This window comes from Polypterus senegalus, chromosome 13, assembly GCF_016835505.1.
Source record: "Polypterus senegalus isolate Bchr_013 chromosome 13, ASM1683550v1, whole genome shotgun sequence".
NCBI lineage: Eukaryota > Metazoa > Chordata > Cladistia > Polypteriformes > Polypteridae > Polypterus > Polypterus senegalus.
The window spans coordinates 68469029-68487272 of record NC_053166.1 but is presented as its reverse complement, the minus strand read 5'-3'; the positions used below and the strand labels follow the sequence as shown (position 1 = coordinate 68487272).

Here is an 18244-nt window from a genome sequence, read left to right as displayed (position 1 = left end):
CATTCAGGTCTTTCAGGTTACCCTGATGTTTTGTTCATAGTGCCGTCTTAGATTAAATTTCTGTAATTACAGCCACATTAGCTCCACAAATGAGACACACGGGTTCAGTAAACATATACTCAGCCTCCCATCGGTTTTTAAAGGCTCTATTTTCAGAATCAACTTTTCTCTTCAGCATCGTGTGAGCTAGCTTCGCAATAACTTGCAGCATCAATAAGGTAGACTTGATTAACGCTTAAGTGTTTGGCAAGGCAGCTGAAGCGCTGCATTATGGGATCTGTAGTTTATTGTGTTACCAGCGCTTCATATACCCGGCTTTAATAACAATAATACAGTATATAAAATGATCTCGGGCGGATATAATTACGCGGGCGGATGTGGCCCGCGCCCTTGAGTTTGACACATATGGACTAAATAGAACTTGAAAAGATATAGTTGACGCCAAGACTACAGCCTGCATGCCTCAATAAGTCATCCTCCCTCGCCTTACTTTTTACCGCTCATCTAATGAATACACTGATTATGGCTTTACCAAAACAATCATTGATGGCTAATAAAGTATCCATTATTCGAGTATGTAGATCGGGTTATATATATATACATATATATATACCCGCATCGCAGCGAGAAGTAGTGTGTTAAAAAGCTAGAAAAGAAAAGGGAACATTTTAAAAATAACGTAACATGACTGTCAATATACAGTATTTGTTTTGTGAGTGTTACTGAGTGTTGCTGTCATCAAGGATTTGATTATCATTATTTCTTTCAATCAGGTTCGTATTTGTAGGATGTGTTGTGTTCAAGTTACATTCCGTGTTTGTCAATCGCTGTAAAGATGACAGGTTTCATTCATCGATTCGCTTCTTACTGCATCAATAAACAGCTCGTCTTCTTCTTTATCTGAGACCTGACACACTGCATGCACGGGTTTTTTACACTGTCTTCCTTTAGCGGACATTGACTTTTTCCAACGTGTGCTTTGTTTCCGCAGTAGTTGGATTTATGAATATGCTTGTATGTATCAGACGCTTCATATTTTTGCTGCCTTTTCAATTGTGTAATTCGGTTTTGTTCAGCTTTTGGAACTGTTGCTTTTATCTGTGCACTCGCGCCAGTTCACGTGAGCCACTCGGTGTACATGCATCGAAGGTTCCCAGCTGTGCTGGTGCCATCTCTGCTATGTCCATGGCTGTATTTAATGTTACCTTAGTCCTGGCACTTAAAACTTTCTCTCGCAGTTTCGCTGAGTTTGTGTCAAACACCACCCTGACCATCTCATCTTCCTCTCCATAAGCACAGTCCTTCACCCGTGAATATTTACCGTGGCAGTTTGCTATTGATTGCCGCTGACGGACGGCCTTATATGGGCAGGCACTAAATTACAAACGCCAGCGGCAGCCTGTCTATGAACTTAATTTAAAGTTTAGGTTTACATCGTGCTTTGTTTCAAGTAGCAGAACTCATGAATATGGTTGTATATGTCACTCGCCGCTTCTTATTGTTTCGCTGCCTTCTCAATTATATAATGCATGTTTTCTTCAGCGCTTTTGAGGTCTTCCTGGTTTTCTATGTACGCGTGATTACGGGGAGGCGTGATGATGTCACACTAAACTCCCCCCACGGCGTTGAAGCTCATCTCCATTACAGTAAATGGAGAAAACTGCTTCCAGTTATGACCATTACGCGTAGAATTTCGATATAAAACCTGCCCAACTTTTGTAAGGAAGCTGTAAGGAATGAACCTGCCAAATTTCAGCCTTCCACCCACACGGGAAGTTGGAGAATTAGTGATGAGTCAGTGAGTGAGTGAGGGCTTTGCCTTTATTAGTATAGATATACCAGTAATGGCATACTGCGATAGCTGCAGAGAATACACTTGATTTGTAGTTTTCATCCTCTTTCTCTGTAATGCTTATCATTTGTTTGCTCAGAGGTTGATGTGCTTGCTCCTTCCTGTGCAGCTCTTGTTTTCTCCACCTTAGCGGCCCGCTGCTTCTCTTCTTTTGTCTGCACTTTTTCGTGTTAAAACTGATTAAGTTAGTTTTTGTGTTTCAATTACTTAGTACATTTGCTTTCATTTTTCACTTAAGCTTGCACTTAAGTCTTTAATCTGCCTCAAAAATGATTATAGATATGAAGAGGTAGGGGAAATGACTGCGAAGGTGGAAGGGAATGAGAACTGTTGCGCGCTGCAGAGAGTTGATTCTGCAATAAAATAAAATAAAATAGTAGTAAAGAGTAATAAAAATCATCACCCCGAAAGCGGATAGTAGACGTCACGTAGTATATGTGTACGAAATTTCAAGTCAATAGGTGAAACGGTTTACGAGCTACAGGTGATTTAAAATCTTGGACAGACAAATAAACAGCCATGGCAGCGTATTATATAAGTAAATATAGATATTGTGGATGCTAGGGTTAGCTGTTGCCCTGTTGAACCCACCAGACAGACGTCCCAGACACAAAATTCTTTTAATATTTTCTTCAATAAAGTGCACAAAGCACCACACTCTCCACAATTCTCCAGTAATAAATCAATAAAATAATCAATAATAATAAACACAATCCTCCACTCCCAGCAGCTCTGTCCTCTACCACCCAACTCCGCTCCATCTGCTGGGGTTTCCCACAATTCTTTATAGTCTATGACCCTAAAGTATTCCGTCTTCAGTTCAAACGCCTTTTTAGGTGAAGTACTGCGAGTTTCCGTCCTTGTGACTCCTGAGTACTTCCGGGTTAACGTCACCGTAATAGTCCCCGGGTTCTTGGTGAGCTCCCTGGCGGCACCCACGGCACCCAACAGGGCTGAAGAATTGGACTCCATGTCCCATGCTGCCCTGCGGGAATCCGGGGAACCACTTCCGCCCAGGGGAGCTGCCATCTAGTGTCCCGGGGGATGCAGTGCCATAAAAAGGCTTTCTCTTAGTTGAGGGACATCCTGGCCAGACTGAAATCTCGGCCGTCCATCACAATATATATATATATATATATATATATATATATATATATATATATAATGGTCAATATATGGTTTTGCTTTTAAAAGAAGTTAGTTTTGAAAATTAATACTGTGAATGCACATAAAGAAGAAAGTTAAACCCTACATCAAGTTTTCAACCAAAGTGTTCAAACTTGGTTTGGAGGATCCCTGAAAGTTGGGTTTCTTATCTTTATTACTGAAAATTGAAGAGAGGTAACATTATCCTGAGTGAGCATCTGACTGCTATTTGTAATTCTCAACTTTCACATCACATAGCTTTTAGATATAGCACTTTGAAAACACTGAACCCAATGCAAGGTTACATTGGTTTGAGTTGTATCCTGGCAGCTTTGAACACAATTTAGGAAACAGTTTTACAGGGTCCATCCATCGTTGGTTCAACACACACACACACATACATACACCCATACTCATAAAGGAGCTATTTAGGTCTGGTAATCAACCTAACATGCACAGCTATGGGATGTTGGAGGAAAATCCACATAGACACATGAAGAATAAGCAGACTCCACGTTTAAAATGAGTAAGTATGGGTTCTCACAGTTATAAGTGAGTCAGTGCTGTAAGTGCCTTCTCCATTCATAGGAGTGTGACCACTTAGGATCAGTCAGTATTTTTGGCGTTTATTTCAGTTTTTTTTAATTTCTAGGTTTTGTTTGTCTGAAAATGCCACCACTAAGTGCCACTAAGAAATCAAAAATGAAGGTGGCATCATTAAATAAATGGAACTAACACCACTTGTTTTGCAACATGCTAAAGCATAGCTCTTCCATATTTTAGCACCTTGGGGAGTAACTACTGGTCGGCCAAAGTATACTAGGTGGTGCTTCAGAGCCTGAATTTAATGGAAACCTTATGTGCCTGACAAAATTATTCTTGTTGCAAGTTTTAATACACTGCCCTCGAGGGAGAACAGCAGTGGTTGTTTTGTAGATATAGAACGTTTCCTTGTTACAAACTCAGTAGTTTTGCCACCTTTTTAGTGAAAAATGCAAGGCACTAATTTGGTGACTGTTTTTTTTAACACTGTGGAGTCAGTGATACAAAGTTTATTTGTGGTTTAGAGGACATTGATACTGTTAACTAGTATGTTTCAGGAGGTAGTCTGGGAGAATTCTGCAATAAAAAAACTTTTGTTATCACTGCAAAATCTATAGATACAAAAAATTCTCTTATAAGTACATTTTATTTTCATTGTTAAGACAATAAATCAACTGTTAAATTTACAGTATGTTTGAAAGAGGGCCATGCAGTAGAGAAAAACAGAATTTTTAAATTGGCGAACAGCAGTCTCAGGGGCATAACCAAAGCCAAGAAAGAAGATTTTGGATTTAGAGAAGGATAGGAGAAACACCAGATGCTGGCATGAATAATGTTGTGTTAACAAGAGGGTGCTGTGCTGGTTTGATACATCTCAGGTCAGGGAAGGTTTAAGTACGCTAGTTCCCGTTTTGTTCTATTGGTTTCCCACAGCTGTTTGTTAAAAGGAGACTGCAAACTGAAGAAAGCATATGGTGGCTTTGCACATTATGTGACACATCTGTCAGATTGATGGGCAAGGGAAAAGAGATCAAAAAGCTGTCTTTGAGTATGAAAAGGTTATTGCCTCTATTGAACTCAACATTGGCCACAATTACCTGGGAGAGTTATAAAAGGCCCCTGCTGTGCCTTTAGCTAGCCTTTACTTCAGTTCTTGTAGCTCTCTTACCCAACACTTCTCTCTAAAAGCTCTTAGATTTGTTGTTTGTCTAGAACAATGGTTCCCAAGTTTAGCACTCAGTGTAGTTTACTCTGCTGTCTGCATTCCTAAATGTGATCATTAGGATGCAATTAAGGGAGCAAACTCTACAGAAAATGGTCAATTAATAGGAAAATGATATAAGAGAGTTAATAACGTAGAACTATGGCAAAATTATGAATATTTCTAAATTTCTTATGAATAATAAATCTCACTCCTCTGCTCTTACTATATGCAATATAAGAAAGATAACAAAGACCAGCTAATTAAAAATGTGATCAGTTAGAGGTAAAATGACATACTGATTTTGAAACTGGTTGGAACAAAAATCTGCAGCCATATTGAGTCCCCCAAGACTTCAATGGGGCCATTGGCCTACAAGGATACTTTTTGTGTTTAGTTCTTAGCACTTGTCTCATCAAAACCTAAAGTAATAGTTTATAGTTCTTATCATCATTTAGTATTCAAATTTCTTGGCACTTACAGTACGTTTTGCTCATGTTTCCTTGGAATTTGCTATTCAAATTTTCTGCTTTGGTTTATGTTAAGTAATTCCTTCCCTATGTTTCTTCTTGTTTTATCCATGTATTTTGTTTTTGCATTCTTTTTTATCATATTATTTATAGATACTGTATGTTTATTTGTATATATTTTTTTTGGATTAAACTTTTTGAACTAGTTTTTTTTTTGTTTCATTTGTTTTGGTTATTTTGAATCTCCTTATTTTTCTTAATTGTATTATATATGGGGTGGCAGTAGTAGCACTGCTGCCTTGCAGTAAGGAGACCTGCAAGGTTCGCTTCCGGTTCTCCCTGTGTGAAGTTTGCAGTTTCTCCCGTGTCTGCGTAGGTTTCCTATGGGTTTCCTCCTCCCACAGTCCAAAGACATGCAGGTTAGCTGCATTGGCGATCCTAAATTGCCCCTAGTGTGTGCTTGGTGTCTGTGGGTGTGTGTGTCCTGCTGTGGGCTGGTGCCCTGCCTGGGGTTTGTTCCTGCCTTGGGGTCTGTGTTGGCAGGGATTGGCTCCGGCAGACCCCCGTGACCCTGTAGGTTAACAATGGCTGACCTACTGACTGAATTATATACGGTTTTTTTATATGACTTTTCCTCACATCCCAAAGATGTCAGGTTAATTGGTGACGTTATATTGTCGCTATTTTGAGTGTGTATGAATGTGTGCATGACTGTTCCCTGCAACAGATAGGCTGCCCATCCTGATGTGACTTCTGTTTTGAATCTGATGCTACCTGATTGACATTTGTTTCCCTAAGACCTCAAAATCAGTTTAAGTTAATTTAGCAAATGGAGTAAGGAGTCTTGTTTAATAAAACATTTTAAAGCATTGCACTGTCTTAAGTTGACTGGATGCATGCAATAATCCCTGTATGAGTGAATTTAAGTGTGACATATGACAGCCATTCAGGTTTGGCTTCTGTCTTGCTTCCCATTTTTCTTCAGTGTACTCAGGTACTGTCTCTATTGAGGAAAGAATTAACAATTGATTCATAATGTAATACTTTGTTTAACAAAAAGCAGAGTTATGCCAGTTCTACTCACTATAAATGTAACTTATTCCAGGTTTTAGTACATGGGAGATTTTTATACTGTATATTCTTTCTGCTTTTTCTTTGCAATAAATTAAAACTTGTAATTTGTTTTACATATTATCTATGCAAATATTCGTACAAACTAAAAACTATATATATATTTTATAATAAACACAACTCTTTTATTCCTTGCTTGCAGCAACAACTTTATGTTTCTTCAGAAGGCGGCTTGACTCAAGTTTCACTTCACCGCTGTGGTGTCTATGGAAAAGCATGTTCTGACTGCTGCCTAGCCAGAGACCCATACTGCGCTTGGGATGGGGAGAACTGTGCACCCTTTACTCCAGCTACCAAGAGGTATGTGCTGTTTTAGCCTTCATTTTTTCCAAAAGCATTAGATGAGCTGTATAATGGCTAGAGCAAGTGGGGTTTAATCACTAATAAATGCAACTGGCTGAAGCAACATTCTCCTTCTGCAGAAACATTTGTCTCTGATGCATCGCTTTATACAGTATTTGAAGTTGTCATCTGTAATTTCTAGGAAACATTCATGATAGCATTAATGTCTCTTTGTGTCTGCAATGCAGGAGGAGTCGCAGACAAGACATTAAATATGGGGACCCTTTGCGGCAGTGCCGGGGATTCAATGCTAAAGGTGAGCAGATCCTAATCAAACAGACCAGTTCTAAAGGTGTTTGGGAGGTTGCAGGCATTTAGCATATATGTCTTGACAAAAATTATGTGGAACTTTTTGAATATTTAACTGAGTTGTGCAGTTAATGGAATATAGGGGATTTCAGCAGAAAGTAGTTTTTAAGACCAGGTAGTTTAATTGAGGGTGGCACAGTGGTGCAGTGGGTAGCACTGCTGCCTCACAGTTAGGAGACCCGGGTTCGCTTCCCGGGTCCTCCCTGCGTGGAGTTTACATGTTCTTTCCGTGTCTATGTGGGTTTTCTCCAAGTGCTCTGGTTTCCTTCCACAGTCCAAAGACATACGGGTTAGGTGCATTGGCGATCCTAAATTGTCCCTAGTGTGTGCCCTGCGTGCGCTCTGCGTTGGCTGGGATTGGTTCCAGTAGACCCCTGTGACCCTGCAGTTAGGATGTAGCAGGTTGGATAATTAATGGGTGGTTTAAATGACAAAGTCATGGCAGTTTTCCCTGCATGGCATATATAAATGGAAGGCTGTTCAGACAGGACATGGCAAAACAATGGTTTGGGCCTATGGATTCGGTGATTTCTTTTAAAGCCCCAATAATATTTCATTTGTATAGTCCTCTTTCATATCATGGTTCTCCATCTTATTTAGTTTTCAGTTAGCCCCTATACTTCCCCATGGTTTTTTACATTTAATCTTTCCCCAATTTCATCTAACCAGGTTCTCCTTGGTCTTTCCTTAACTTTTTTACTATTTATTCTTGCCCCTAAGATGTACAAGGATAGATTTCCAGCGGATCTCCTCACCACATGCTCAACATACTTCATCTTTCGTTGTGTTAAATTTATTCCTTGATGTTTCTTTGTTTTTGTTCTGAGTAATATGAGTATGTTAGTTACTTTGTTTATCCAGCTTATTCTTAGAGTTCGTCTGTAGTACCATTGCTCAAAAGTGTCTATTTTCCTTTTCAGATCTTTCCTCAAAGTCCATGTTTCACAGCAATAGCCAAAATTTGAGAAAATGTTAGCAATTTCATTTTCAGGTTGCATTTTAAACCTCCTTTTATTAATTGTTTTTCTTTTATACATTTCCCATTTCCTGTTATCCAGTTTTGCAATTATTTGTATTCTTTATTCTATGCCAGTTTAATTCTTTTGGCCACTATCTCATGTCTTTCCTCCAGTTTTATGGATTAATGTGTAATTAATGTTATATGTTTAATTCCATTCCATATTCTTCATAATTATATTGTAAATTTGTTTCTGTAGGTCTAGTTCATTCTCAGAATCAGTATTGTGTTATCTGCATACCTTATATTGTTTAGAATGTGTCCCACAATGCCTATTCCTTTATCTTCCTCCAGTGCAACTGTTATTGAATGTTCACTATATAAGTCGAACAATATAAATGACAAAATATATTCCTGCCTTACTTCTTTTTTATTGTAAAGTATCTTAGTTTCCATTTACAGTTCTAACACAAGCCTTCTCATTCCAATATGACTTTGAATAATTTACAATTAATGTTTGGTATACCAGCCTGTTGCATAACTTCAAGTAACAGTCAAAGCAAAGCACAAAATGAGATGCAACCGCAATTTAGTATTCCATCTGAAGTTTAAGTGGAGCACAAAAGTGCACAGACAAGGTTTTGACATTATGGGTATGAAAAAAAGGAAAGAAAGAAATAAGAACAAATAGCAAAAACTTTAAACTTAAGTTTAACAGGTAAGAGAAAGACTCACAAGATATTAGTTCAAGTGTAAAATCTGAAAGTAAATCAAAATATATATATATGGAAATTACAAATATATAACTATCCACACACTGGGCTCACCATCATCTTTTTAGAAGGGCTATTCAGTTGCTGGCCAATGGAAAAAAACCTACACACAAAATTATTTTGTTAGTTTCCTGCAGTCTTTAGTATTTTTTACATATAAATGTACAACATAAAAATCTGTTTGAAAGTTGAAGTCTATTGTATAAGAAAAGAAATTCAATGACATTTTCAGTGCAACATTAAACTACTTTTGGAAAAAGATGAATTAAAAGATCCAACAGTTTTTCATTTCTTAAGGCATATCAAATAGTGAAGACAAAATGAACATCTGTCATTTGGTGAACTGTTTTCTTTGAACATTTTTCTCAGTAAGCATATTATATTTTTTATAAAGAGGAGCAGTGTGTCAGCAGTGCACAAGGAGCCAATTTACGTGAGGGCTTTTGCACTGGTACTGCATGTTAAAACATTTATTAATTGTAAGTCATCCATATATTTTCTAAATCTACTGTACTTGTTCCATTACAGGATGGCAGGAGCCAGGGCCTGTCACAGCAGCCTAGAACACTGAATGCACATCCTAAAATTAAAACTCTGGCACCTAGAGCTTTGAGTCTGTAGCGCTACCCCACAGGCAGTCCTGTCTTTATAGCAATAATTGGAGAGCATGAAAATACATTAATTTAATTAAAAGGAAACAACCCCGTACTAATGAAAGGGTATGGTTTCTACAACTATAAAGCGTTTTTTATTAGAACCCAACGTAGTGTCCCTATCTAAAATAACATGCCTATGTTTAGGGTGTGATAGAAAAACCACAGTAGCCAAAGACAAATCCATACAGCAGTGGTTCTCAACCTGTGGGGCGCGAAGTAACAAAAAGGGGGGTGCAAAGATGTGAAAAAAAGAAAACAAGAATCAAAAATATGAAAAAAACATCTGTTGAAACCAAAACAAATTAACTTAAACTACATTCTGATACTGGAACAATAAATATAGAGTTACATAAATGTCGATAAAGGTTAAGTAGGTATAATAAAATATGCATCTACATTTCAAAAAAATGTTAGGGGGGGGTCGCGATTAAAACGGTTATGAAAACTCGGGTCGCAAATACTTAAAGGTTGAGAAACGCTGCCATACAGGCTTGTGGGAAAAAAGCAAACTGTTTGCAGAAAAACATAGTATCTGGGAGATTTCAGACAGCAGTACTAAATAATATGCCATCATCTGCCCAATGCATTTTGTTAGTGTTTAGATTATTATTAAATTTAAAAGAATAAAACATGTTTAATTGAATAGTCCAAATTTAAGATCTGACAGGATTCTTATGGTAAAAGCATATAAAAATGTATGAACAATAAAAGTCTATGATTTGTTACTTGGGTATTCAACATTGTATTGTAAGTTATTTTTTCGTAATTGCATTGAATCAGTGGTAATACAACTGTCCTACATTCTTTGTCATGTAGTCTTTTTTCTGATTAATAGTGATGGCAAGGAAACACCTATCTGATGACATTGCTGCTCCTTTAAGAGACAAAATAATCTCACAGTTTTGACTTTAGCATCCTTTGATAGCAGTTTTGTGGTGTTTTTGTTTTGGTTCTTTGCTCATTGGTATTTTGAAATGTAGTCTGTTTTATGGCCTTGATTTTTGTATTCTGATTTTTGTTTTTGAATTTTGCCTTGGTGTACTGACCCGAACCTCTTTTCAGACAATCTACATCTAATTATAAACCCTGCCTTCAACAAGAGTGTCAGATATTTGTTCATTCATATCATCATGTGAATGTCAATGTCAGACAAAGTGGAGAGCTAAACTCGGTACTAGAAGTTTGTTCTGTTGGGGACAAGCACACATTTTCATATGAGTGTGTTTTTAGCTATCCATCAGTTGCAACCATTTAGTATATCTAAGGGTTCTCACTTGTGAATAAAATGTTGGTGGGTAGAATTAGTTGAGTGTTATGTTTGTTCTGTGGAACGAGCCCCGGACACAGACAGGCAGACAAGTTTAAAGACACCACCACACATTTATTAACACTAATATTTACAAGTTCAGTGCGCCACAAACCCCAATCTTCCCCAAAGTCCAGACCAAACCACACTGCCTCTTCTTCTGACCGCCTCCTTCTCTCTCTTCACCGACCTCGTCCATCTTCCACCCGACTCCAGCCCCGAATGAAGGGAGGCAGCCCCTTTTATCTATACCCGGATGTGCTCCAGGTGTGTTCTGGCAATCTCCCACGAACACGCCCCAGTGTGACAGAAGTGCCGGCTGCATACCCGGAAGCACTCCTGGTGTCGCTACTCGTCTTCCCCCCAGCACTTCCTGGTGTGGCGGAAGTGCTGGGGTCCAGGGTTCTCCAGGCATGGGGGTGCCCCTGGCGGTGACCACGGGCCCCTACAGGGTTGATCTTCCCAGCGATGTACCCGTGGCCCCCAAAGGAGCCAGGGCAGTCACCCCCTCGTGGTCTGGAGGAGGCCTGAGCCCATCTCCTGTCTTCCTGGGCTTCCCGGCTGGGTGCTACCCCCAGCCGAGTGCCACAGTTCTTATTTGTATTTATTGCTAAAAGTACTCGAATCACAAACAAAATATCAACACATAAAGAGTGCTGTGGATGGAAAATTGAAAAGTCATAATTCCAATACATTTGGTATAAATATTAGAAAATGAGTTGTTACTTTTCCTTAAAGCTGTAAAATGTCAGACTCCACCAGAGTAGTGCCATATGCAACATGTTATAAAGCAGCTTTACTTCTCAAGCACTTCTCTCTCTTTTCTGGTGAAAACCCTAACCAGCTGGAAAGCAGAGGACATATGGCTGTGTTGGGTGCTTTACAGGCTGATCAATTTCGACACTGACATAAAGTAGTTATTTCAGAACCTGACCAATTTCTAGACATTTTGCAAACAACTGGCATTAGAAAACAAATTCATTTTTGTAAAAATGAATTCCTTTTAACCTCTGTAAAAATGTAGGTAGTCTAATATTTTGTTAAGGAAAACAGGAAAAATAGCCCAGATGAGTATGAAAATCCTGCACGTGACAACATTGTGATCAGTGCCTTAGTATAGTTTAACAGTCCATCTGGCACACAAAACATTCTCCTTGTAGCCATAGAAACCAAAAAACTAAACTGGGTAAGGTTAGAGGAGCTTATTTCAAATATGAAACTCTACATCTGTCTTTAAAATAGTGGTATACGTGAGGTGCAACACCCACATTTCACATCAAAGTTTTCCTGAACTCATTTCATTCTATTTATCTGTATTACTGAATGTCTTCTTTCCCTTCTCTTCATTAGTGGAGAAGCGACTGGGTGAGACATCTCAGTTTGGCGTAGAGGGCAGCACTGTCTTTCTTGAGTGTCAACCACGGTCACCACAGGCTTCAATCAAGTGGCTATTCCAAAAAGATGGCACTGGCCGAAGGAAAGTGGTAAGTAATTCTTAGCTTACTAAGTTATTCCATCGTTTTCATTATTTACCACTTTTCTAAATAGCAACTTTAGTGATAAGCAGGGTCACAGGTCAACTGACATAATAAAATAAATATTGTATATAAACAAGAATAAGACAGTTTAGTAAAAACTCATAGATATGTGAATGATAAAAAAATTGCCTTGTATTACCTTAACAAATGGAGTTTTAGATTTTCGCAGTGCCAACCATGCTTATAAAGTCTGGAACAAAAGTGGAACATAACTGTAAATATTATGATTGTATATACTAGACTGTATTGTATATTTATAAAAATATATGTGATGACTGTTTTGTTACCAGTGAAAAGTTTTTAGATAATGTCCCTACCATATGAGAAATGTAATAGATACTGTTTTGAATAATCAGTTGTAGTCTGACAGGGCACAATCAAGAATAGCCTCTTAACAGAGACGATCAGTTCAAACCCCTGGTAATTTAATGATAACCCATTTCTTTAGTCATCCTAATTGGACCATTATCAACACTTTTCAACATTTCTAATTTAATAATGAAATGAGTCTTAATAGATTCAGTTAAGAGCAGGGGTGGGCAAAGTCAGTCCTGGAGGGCTGCTGTGGCTGCAGGTTTTGTTCCAACCCAGTTGCTTAATTAGAAAATAATCCTTGCCGATAATTTAATTTCATGACTTGTTAATGCTTTAACTCTGCCATGTCAGGTAATTCTCATATCCTAGATTTTTTTTCATTTCTAAGGATATTGTCCAAATTATTTGAAGTCTAAAATTGAAGAGTAATTCTCAGCCGTTTACTTTTTTCTCTTCACTTTCCTTCAAAGTATTTAATTAAACCAAAGAGTGCACATTAAATACACACAGGTGTAAATGGAAACAAGTTAAATGGAGAAATGCTAGTTTCTTTTGTCATTTGCATCTTATTGCTAATAAGGAGCAATAAAAAACCAAGAATACAGCTGTTTAAGACTAAAATAGGCAATAAGGGTTCAAAATCGTAATGAGCGAGACAACTAAAATGGAGAAGTGTTACTTGAGCAATAAGTGCTTGTGATTAAGTAACTGGGTTGGAAGAAAAGCCTGCAGCCACTACGGCCCTCGAGGAATGACTTTGCCCACCCCTGGTTAAGAGGAATGTTGGTCACAGGTAATTCTTCCAGCTTTTGCTAACATATTATAAAGTCCAATTAAGAAATGATTAGTCCTTCCAATTCATTTTGACCAGTACTATGGAGAGTGTTTTATAGTTGATACCTGATATTACATTGCCCAATGTTCCATTTCAAGATTTACAAATATCAGCTTCTAATTTCCACAGTGATTGAATGTTATTCTTTTAAAAATTACTTGCAATGTCTGATTTATAGTCGCATCTCTGTGCAATCCCCTACACTTATCTATGATTACCTCCTAAGTAAAAATAGTGCCATTGGCTTTATTATGAAGCTGTACAGTTTAATTAAATATTAAACAAAACTAAAGACTTTCATTCTAATGTAACATCTTTTCAGATGGTGTACTATCATTTGCTAGTTATCGCTATATTTTTTCCTTATGTGCAGAATTCCCTTCAGTGAGCTCATTAATGGCTTCTTGAATAACTTACAAGTGAGATGCCCTGGGTGCTCGCAGCCTTGGGGTCCTTCTGTTTCCCAAGACATCCATATTCACAACCGAGATGGACTAGAGCTAATGAGGACACAAACAAGAAGTATGGTGCATAGTGCACAGTGTGTTAATTCAAACTTCATGACAGTGCTCAAAAAGTGAAGTACCATAATCTTCAATAAAAAAATCATAAAAACTTGTGTTGTGGAAGTTAAAAACCAATAGATAAATTCAAATAAATATGATAAAATCAGAAATTACAGTATAGTCAGAACCAGCTTAATTTCCTTCTCTATCCCCAGTGCATTTCTCTATTGTCTTGTCTGGTCTGGTCCATCATAATCGACTCTCACCCAAAACACCTTCCTTCAACATCAATTGGAACCCATTGACCCCAGCTCCCTCGTCATACCACCATCTTTCGCCATCCACAGGATGACCCTGGAAGCACTTGGCTGCTGATGCTCCCTTTGCTCAACAGGAGTTACCGGCCCTAGCACTGTCATACCTGTCTCTCCCCATGTGTCCTCTATACTACACTGTAGTACAGTATCTTCTAGTTTTTGATTCTTCACCCTTTCAGTCTTGATCTCAATCTCTCTTTCCCATCCTAACTCAGATCTTTTAATACTCCCTGTGAGTGTATGACCTTTCCTTAAAGACCCACAGAGCATCAGTGAAAGATATTTGTGCTGATCACTCTCACATGTGAACGAGCCATCAGTCAATTCCCCATTAAGCACTTTAAAGCCACACAACTTTACACCAGAACACACCTATAGCTACAAAGCCAGAGCCACACTGTTTTTAAAACCTTGCACTTCCATGGACCCCTGACATGCTTTATCGCAACAAGTGTCCCCCGTTTAGTAACAGCTTGCGTATTGGGTGAGCTCTATATGCTAATGTTTCTAGAGTTTCTGCATCACCAAGATTTAGGGTTGCTTGAATTGAAGGGTACTTTTTTGCAGCAGCTTAACATTATATATTTCATGTTTCCTCAGCTAAACCGTGATAGAGAGGTTCTCAAGACTGGACTTGGGATTCTCCTCAAAGGCATCAGGAAAGAAGACAGTGGTTTATATCACTGTGTTGCCACAGAGAACAACTTCAAGCATACTGTGGCACGGGTGGCTCTGCGCGTACTGGACAGAGAGATTGTTGATGCTCTTACAACCCCTGACATCCCTATTCACTCACAGTCCATCCAGCTTGAACCAACTCCACACAGCTCTGTAAAGACCCCACCACATATTGTTGGGCAGCCAGAGATCCGACTTATTAATCAGTATTGTGAATCCTACTGGCACCAGCTGAACCCAGCACAAAGGCCCAAGAGGACAAGCCGACATGATGATGTCAAGGATATACCAGAACGGAGGGACTGAGGAGCCATGTCTGAATATCAATTTACGATCTGCTTTGAGGGTATGAAGCAGTGATGCCCAGATTCTCTCCCAGGTGCCATTCCAGAGCAATTTTGTTCTTAAAACCAGGTGCTTTATACCTTCTCTGACTGACAGCACAGACCACTTTATTGTATAAAGCTACAAGCCTGATAGTCAGTCACACATTTTGGGTATGCCAGAAAATTGAATCCCTATCTGACTAACTTATGTAGACTTCTAGCAACGAATGACACAGATTCACTTTCAGCTAGATGGCATTCCTCACTTTTGCACCCCTTGTAAATGGTAGGGAAAGTGACATAGTAGGCAATATGTATGCCCCTTACAGTATATCATTTGGGACTACACATAGCCTTCACAACTTTGCGAATTACCACTCCAATATTAGAGGTGGCTTACCTCAGAGATTCAACTCTGTGACCCAGTAGCTATTAGACTTTGAGGAAAAAGCGAGGGGAACCATGTAGATGGATGCAGGTTTTTATTTGCAAATTCCCATTGGAAAATAACATTTACAAATTCCTGGTAGGTTATGCAACAACATAAACCAGAGGCTAAGATCAAGCTGATTGTTCAATGAATTACAGCTGCTCAATGATTTCATGCACAAGTGGATATACCAAGGCACCCAGCAAATACATTCCTTACTATTTCTCTTCCTAATTTAAGAATCTAATAAAGTGATTATGTAATTCGTGTTGTTTGTTCTGTACAATGTAAGCATACCAACCCACATTTATTTCTGACACTTGCAGAAATAAACAAAAAAGCCACAAGAGAAATGTCACCATGGGACATTTCTCTTGCCTTCCAGTTCCTGTAGCTTTCTTTCTAGTCTACATCTTACATATTAAACATTCAAGAATATAAAAAACATCATTCTTCCACTGCACTTTCATCCCTGTTCATTTAGATATATGTTAGCAAAGATTTGTACTGATTTTCTTTTTTGTAAACTGACTGAGTTGGAATGTGGATTCCTTTTTATGTGGAAGGAACATCACTTTGTTTGAGTTAACATACCACAGTTGGCAGACATTTGAAAAGGAACAGAGCTATTGTATCACAGAAATGAGAAGTTGAAAACATGCAAAGGACCAGCTTCCTGAATTTATAGAGAGCCCATTTCCTGCACTAAAGACAGTTCATGATCAAATATATTGTGCTTCTTCATGTTTTATTATTTTGACTGATTTTTTAGGTGGAAAATTATAAAAGAGGAGAAAGTTATTTGTATGACAATGTGGCAACATGGTGATCTAGTGGCATAATGTCATATATCTACCCAAGTAACCTATCTATGGAAATTTTAAAAAGTAATTTAGAGACACATTTGGCTTACATCAGGCTCAGTGTGACTCTGAAATGGATAGGTGTGTTAGAAAATGTATGGATGGTTATATATTAGTGTGCGTGCTTGTTATTTGTGGTAATTTTGCAAAGTTTTATGTTTATTCAAGATACATAGACTTATAGCCAACATCCTAAACTGCTAATTCTCTTATACAACAAATTCTATCGCTACACTTCTATTCTGTTGCATTTTGAGAAACCTCCTTAAATTCTATGACCTGTAGGCTATAGAATATTCTTCATCACATTAAGCCCTGATTATATCTGTTTTCCCAGAGTAAGGTCAAATATGAATGTGACCCGACATTTGCGCGATAGACATATGCGCGCCGACAAAATAGCGCCGATTAAAACACGCCGACAAAATCGCCCCGACAAAATTGCAAAAGTTTCATTAAATATGAATTACTAGTTTAAAGCATATATAATAATGTTTATTTTAGAAGTCAATATTATGCATCAGCACGGCACGCAGATAGTCCTTAAGATCAAGCCCTGCATATGTAGGAAGAATTGCAGCAAGGGCGTCCCACTCTCTTGGCCTCTGTCACGATTTTGTCATGGCGATTTTGTCGGTGCGCATTTGTTGAAAACCAGTTAGCGGGTCATTCGGCGCTCATTTGTCCATCGCGGTTTTGTCGGGGCGCATATGTCTATCGCGCTTTTGTCGGTGAACCAATATGGAAGCAGGACTATGCTGCTTTCCAAACTGTCGGGTTTTCTCTGGGTACTTCTTTCCTTAGCTCTGATTAGGGCCATGCCCCTTTGTTTTAAAGCACAATGTAGAATGTAAATGTTACTGAAACTCTGGATACCATGGACTCATAAGAACTCTTTAAATGTTTTTCCCACATAAAACACTTAGGTAGTGTCTCTACCAAGTCATTTGAAAGTAAGGAGTTAGTTCAATTGAAATTATTTTTAAAAAATGATTTCAAAATTAAATTCCCAATTAATTTTTAAGAGTAATATTTAATTATTGAAACGGTTTCTGACTGTTACTCAGTGCTAATGTGCAACTGACCTCATGTTTTAATGTTTTATCTCCTTTGATCACATTACAAGGCAGCCCATTTTCCACGATCTCATTTCTTAAACTACGTACATTAAGACACCGTATTACAAGTTCTTCTTGTTACAGTTCTATGTATTAGTTGCTTGACCTTGGCTCAGAAAAAAAGAAACAGTCGTGCAGACATGATTCTGTAATTGCTGCCACGTTCCAGCATCAACTAGTGCCATCTCAATGGTGTCTGTGCATTATTGCTGGGCCTGAATTGTAGAGGACTGGTCTTCTGTTGCTTCTTCAAAGCCGTACCGTACATTGCATATTAGAAGACAGAAACCTGACCCATTGGCTGCTTTTTCTGCTGACGCAGGGCCTGCTTCGGCCATGACAAATATTTATTCTAGGATGTAAATATTTCTTTAAACTATGCACTTTGGTTGGTTTCAGAATTTTTTTGTTTTGTTATGCTTTTTGGGAAGAGGTGGAGAGATTGCATTTATTAGCAGGACCAGAAGTCATGTATGTTACATGGGACAGGGTGTGTTGCAAAGGTGTTTGACTTTCATACAGCAGATCTTTTTTTGTTGAGCTAAAGGAAATATTTAATAAACTAGCTTAGTGTCACTTCACAGGCATCATGGGTCCATCTGGCCTTCACTAAAAGCATTTCTTTTTTTAA

The 18244-nt window shown here is 38.3% G+C and overlaps 1 protein-coding gene across 1 annotated transcript in view; it reads left to right on the top strand.

Moving 5' to 3' along the window:
* The window catches only part of LOC120542084 (semaphorin-3F-like), a 188404-nt gene extending 171478 nt beyond the window's left edge, over positions 1 to 16926 (top strand). Inside the window, exons 15-18 of the mRNA XM_039774232.1 lie at positions 6486 to 6643; positions 6874 to 6941; positions 12038 to 12171; positions 14799 to 16926. Coding sequence (XP_039630166.1) covers positions 6486 to 6643; positions 6874 to 6941; positions 12038 to 12171; positions 14799 to 15182 — 744 coding nt within the window. The 3' untranslated portion in view covers positions 15183 to 16926. The remainder of the gene's footprint in view (positions 1 to 6485; positions 6644 to 6873; positions 6942 to 12037; positions 12172 to 14798) is intronic.
* The last annotated feature ends 1318 nt before the right edge of the window (positions 16927 to 18244 follow it).